Consider the following 5,774-nt stretch of genomic DNA (forward strand, 5'->3'; position numbering starts at 1 on the left):
ATAATTATTGTTGTTATGTGTGAAACACTTGCAGGACCAGGTTAAGCCTTCATTGGATCCTAGACAAAATACTAAACCTTGGCCCTTACTTTATTTTAGCGGATCCTAGACAAAATACTAAACCCATTGAATTATATAATAGTTATTATTATTAGTTATATAATTTCATGACTAAACCTTGGACCTTACTTTATTTTAGAAAAATTACTACTGAAATATCAGCTACATATTTGATGTTTTGCTAAAATTGTATTTAATCTTTTTGTTCATTATTTCAAAATACATATTTTTTCTGCTTTTGTCGCACATTGTTGAAGGGTGTGTATAAAAATAACTACTATTACTGGACGGGACGTTAACTCGGAAGCATTTGCTTCATTATGTAATCACCCACAATCTAATATTCGTCCACTGTTAGATGGATCCTTCTATTCATAAAATGTAATAAATTGCTGTTCAAACTTTAAGTTGATTAATGCCAACAATTCGGTAGAACTCAAACAATACCGTATAAAATATGGTCTCCTTCCAATATATATAGATAGAAAGCATATAGAAATAGATATAGTTATATAGAGTGGCAATCTCAATTAAAAAATCCCAGAGGCTTTTGGTGATCGTGTCGTTCGTTAGCAACATTTTGCACGTTGATGCTTCTCGTCAGCTGAGTATGAGTTTATCTCCATGGCTTCTAACAAATCGAGGATATTAGTTTTGATGAATTTGAAAAGATTTCTGAGTTCTTTCAGGAGTGTTCATCGAATCGCTATCATTGGAGCTGGACCAGGTGGATTTTATGCTGCGCAACAAATTTGTAAGGCAAGTAAATTTAATTAAAAAATTAGTAATTACTTTATTTTTTTAATTAGTTTTTACTCTGAAGTCTTAATTAATTAAATAGGAAAATTAGATAGTAAAAAAAGTAGATCATGAAATTTTTTTATTAACCATGAAAATTGTATCCAATGAAGACTGAAGTACAACCCCCACCCCCCCGGATCTCTGCTAAAATGTCTAAACGTGTGTTGTTGTTGAAGACTAAAGTACATAGTATTTAAATATTTCTTAATTATTTTTTGAGTACAATAGGAGTATTTGGTGCATGGAGTCAAGTTATAGTAGTAATGTGACTGTAACAACTTTAAATTATAATAACTGAGTCTAAGCAGTTTTTACAAGTATTCAAATCTTTTTCCAACTGCTAATAGACATGTTCTTTCCATTTTAGAGATTTGACACATATATACTCAAGTCTTTTTCAAGTTTAGTTTTACTTAATTTCATTTTTTCTTTCTTATCACTTATAGTAATCATATCTAAGGCTATTCTTTCCATTATGAATTATTTTACATTTTTCTGTATCAAATTTTATTTGCCAATCCTTTGACCATTTAAAAATTTCATCTAAATAATTCTGTAAACTAGTATTATTAATTTAATAATTTTTTTATCTGCATCATATAGTTTACAATTATTTCTGACATTCATGGCAAAGTCATTGATGTACACCACAAATAGTTATGCTCCAAGTACTGATCCTTGAGGAACTCCACTCAGGACATCCATCCAGCTCGATGCATGTACACCTGCTTTCCTTTGTCTAAAAATGCTTTTTCACCAATCTAATCATTAACAAAAGATTCTCTAATTTGGTGCATAATCATACTCTTAGAACTATGTTTAAATGGAGTTATAAGTATTGTTAATGGTTGCAACCATTTATATAGAATAATATATATATATATATATATATATATACATGCATTTGCATTATAAAAAGCAAATTGCTTGGTAATTAGCATATTGTGCTAAGGGGTTAATGGCATATGTGTAATTAGTGTAAGGAGTAATTAGCATATTTTCTGCTATAAGGTAATTAGCATATGTGCTGCTGAGGGGTAGTTAGCATATTACATATTAATGGATTAAATTAAGTTATTGGAATCCATCATTAATACACCGCCCCTTGGTTGAAACTTGATGGTTGGATCTTTTTTGATTAAAATTGATTGAGGTTTATTGATTGTTAATCATGGTTTGAGTTGTAACTGATATTTGACGTAAAAATAATACAAACGTTTTTTGTTGCATGGCAATGGTTTAAAAATTGTTCATGCTGTGTTTAAAGCCAAATTTGAAATTGGGAAACAGTTATGTTCAATATTCTGATGAAATGTTGTTATAACATTGGCAATACATTTATTAGTTGATTTCTATGTCTATAGTTTATGATATATCATACAAATATTATAAATGATTGAAATGTATAATAACTCATTGTGATAATATTAGTGTGTGTGACCTATTTTAAATTTATTTGCTAAAATACTTTTGTTAAATTTATAAAAAAAAATGGTTTTTCAAATTCTTTTTCAATGTGCCTTGAACACTTATTTAGTTTTTAATATTCTCAGTAGTATAATTTTTGTTAAAGCTTATTTAAATTTTAAAACAATGAAAAGTTTTAAGAAAAAATTAAACAATGAAATAAATAGAAGTTGGCAACACAAACATCTTCACTGCCAACACATCATTTAATCATGATGGAAAAATGAAAAACCATGAAACAAATTAGTTTGAAAGTGTGAATGATTTTAAAAGGGTGATACCTATTTGGTGTACATGTATATATGTATAGATTCGTTCTGTTGAAGAATTTTTAATAATTTCATTAAGTAGAATTTAAATGGTTATAATAGTTAGAAATTATTATGTATTGCTTCAAAATTGCTATGTAACATAATTAGGAAAAACAATTTTTGTTATTTTGTAATTTCAAATCAAATTTTTAATACTGACAAAGATTAGAGCAAGGATTAGAAAGATTGCATTCGTGTACATCCGCTGTATTGCAGTGGCTGGTTGTTTGTGTATGTGTTTGTGTGTGTTTCAGTGTTCAGTTTCAAGTCAGTTTAATATTATTGTTTGGATTTAATAAATTTTCAACTAAAACTCTAGCAACAATAATTTTTTTTAATTTATTTTGTTCATTTATTTTTGGATTAGTTAATGTTTCCACTTGAGTCAATTCTTCTGCCGCACATTTTTAATATTTTCATCTTAACTCATTGATTAATTCCACCTGGTACCGATAAGTGACTCTATCGACATGTGGTTGGTTGTTTGTCACTCCCATACCCAAAAACTGCTTAGGTCGCTGCTCATTATTTTTAAGCCAATATTTTACAAAAGGCCTCCTGATTTTTACTGATCACAATTTGATGTGCGTAATTCAGCCAACATAGTTTGGCGATAACTGAAATTTTGTTTCCAAACCAAAGCCATATTGTAGCTTAGTTATTTTTTTTATTAAAATGAATCATTTTCATTTATCCAGAATATTCCAAGCGTCGAAGTGGATATTTTTGAAAAGTTCCCTGTTCCGTTTGGTTTGGTGAGGTATGGCGTGGCACCTGATCATCCAGAAGTTAAAGTTAAGTCATACTTTTTTAAGTCATACATATTAGTCTAAATTTACTTTCAAATAATGTTTATTTTACATATGGTAAAAAATAATTTACTAAACATTTTAAATTATAGAATGTCACCAACACTTTTACTAAGATAGTTGAAAGCCTGAACGTGAATTTTTATGGAAATATGGTTTTTGGTAAAAACTTGTCACTAAAAGATTTAAAGAAATGTTATTCGGGCGTTATTCTGGTTATATATTCATCTTCCCATTTTAAATTATTGTCGTAAATTGTTTTATATTTTTCAAAAGTCATATGGATCATCGATAGACAAGCACTTCAACATACCTGGCGAGGTCATTATCTCTTTTAGTTTGCGTTATAACATTATGACGTGATTGCTTAGATGTTGTTGCAAATTTGAAGCGTTAGTTTCTTTCGGTTTTATGTCTTGACACATGAACTTCTAGATAATAGACCAGGAGGTTCAACGCATTTTAATTTGTGCTCATGTCTAGGCGGACGCTTACACACTAAATTAGTATGCACGATATTTCAACCTAACACAACAATAACGAATTCAGTTTTTTAATTTTTTAATTTTGCTATTTTCAAATGTTGCATTTCATTATCTCATGTATGCCTCTTCTATTCCAACAGATGAAAAATGATTTACACAAATATAATTTCATGTCATGAGGATCGTCACAGTGATTTGGAAATATTAACAAATGAAATTTATTTTAAGAAATCGTTCTTTCAACTATTTATTTAAGAGAAGAATGCTTTGATTTTAGCTTCCAAAAATTTATTAAATGTTTAAAATTTTTTATCCCTAGGACTAAACCAAAAATTTTGAAACATTTTTTTCATGTACGTTCTGGTGACTCTAGTGGCGGATCTAGACAACTTTAGTGGGGGGGACTTAAATTTTCAACGGTGACCGGGGAGAGAATTTGAGAAAATATTTCAATGGGGGGGGGTCAACATTTGTGTCTGGCGACCATTTTTTGCCTATCACGTCATATTTTCGTCAAAAACGGTACTTTTTTTGTTAAAACCGTGAGTTTCACTGACTCCCTTAGATCCATCACTGACCTTTATTTATTCAATTTAAAAAAAGTCTGCATTGAGTTTCTTGTAGTCTTTCTCATTAGATGTCAAATAGTTTCGCATACGATATATAAGGCATTTCTCATACGTGACTTTATCTTTTGTAATGTTTTCTGATATATCATAAACGATGTCATTTTAATCATTGTAACTTGGTTTTTCATTTAAAATGACAAAGTTTTGAACTTCTTTTGTTGAAAAGTCTGATCTGAATGCATCAGAAACGTGATTGTTCTAATCTTCTAACAAACTACCTGCAACAGGCCATTCGATGGATACATCCAAAATTTTCGGTACAAAATCTTTCCAAGGATGAAATCGTTGGAAAATTTTTACTTAAATGGTTTAATACAATGCAAATATATTTTAATATGAATTTTTTTTTTTTATAAAGCACGGCTCTGTCAAACGCAGAACTGCTTGCACGTTATTCTATGCTTATAATTAAACTTTCGTGCACAAAGGCTTTACACCATCCACACCACACGATGCACATATACACACATTATGTATGCACGCGCAATCACCGCATCATACGGGTATGGTGGTCTTTGAGTTTCGGACAGACAGTATTCGAACCATGCCATCGCGTAATACCAGCGCGAGACATGGAACCCCTACTGACTGAGCTTACTTTGACTATAAGTTGAGACCAATTTTTTTTTTTGTGTTTCAAGTTTATCCCTCTTTTCAACAATTTCTTAAATTATTTGGCCTATAAAATTTTTAAATGATAAAAGAGACTTGCATTATATTTGTTGGTAAATTCTTCTTTCTTTTGGTCGGTCGTTGATGAACGATGGTAGTCGGTTAGTTACAATTTGGTGGTTGTTAGTGAACGTCTATGCAGTTGCGAGGATTTGTCTGTCATTAATTAATGTCGAAGAAGTTTGTAGTGTCGTTAACCAAGAGTTGTCTTCATTAACATTAATTATGCTTATATATATATAATTAATATTTTATCCTGACAATAATATGTATATATATAATTATATATATATATATATATATATATATATATTTTTACAATATTCTATAAATTCTACCGAATGTTTGGCGTTAATATGTTTGTAGTTCGTTTTTTCGATTTTTCTCACTAAAGTTTTTTGGTAAACGTTTAGTTTATTAAAATTCAAAATAAACTTATTTTTCGAATTCATGCTGCAAATAAGGCCATATTTCGATTCCGAATGAATCATCATCAGTGCTCCTTGCTGTATATATAGGGAAATATCAGTGCTCCTTGCT

At 29.8% G+C, this 5,774-nt stretch overlaps 1 protein-coding gene across 1 annotated transcript in view; it reads left to right on the plus strand.

Moving 5' to 3' along the window:
• Positions 1–684: 684 nt before the first annotated feature.
• The window catches only part of HELRODRAFT_156059 (hypothetical protein), a gene marked incomplete at both ends in the record, with an annotated part of 16,565 nt that continues 11,475 nt past the window's right edge, over positions 685–5,774 (plus strand). The window contains 5 exons of the mRNA XM_009029232.1: positions 685–823; positions 2,496–2,497; positions 3,338–3,433; positions 3,541–3,663; positions 3,725–3,769. Of these exons, the coding sequence (XP_009027480.1) occupies positions 685–823; positions 2,496–2,497; positions 3,338–3,433; positions 3,541–3,663; positions 3,725–3,769 (405 nt within the window). The remainder of the gene's footprint in view (positions 824–2,495; positions 2,498–3,337; positions 3,434–3,540; positions 3,664–3,724; positions 3,770–5,774) is intronic.

This window comes from Helobdella robusta (genome assembly GCF_000326865.2).
Source record: "Helobdella robusta unplaced genomic scaffold HELROscaffold_6, whole genome shotgun sequence".
In the NCBI taxonomy this organism is placed as follows: Eukaryota; Metazoa; Annelida; class Clitellata; order Rhynchobdellida; family Glossiphoniidae; genus Helobdella; species Helobdella robusta.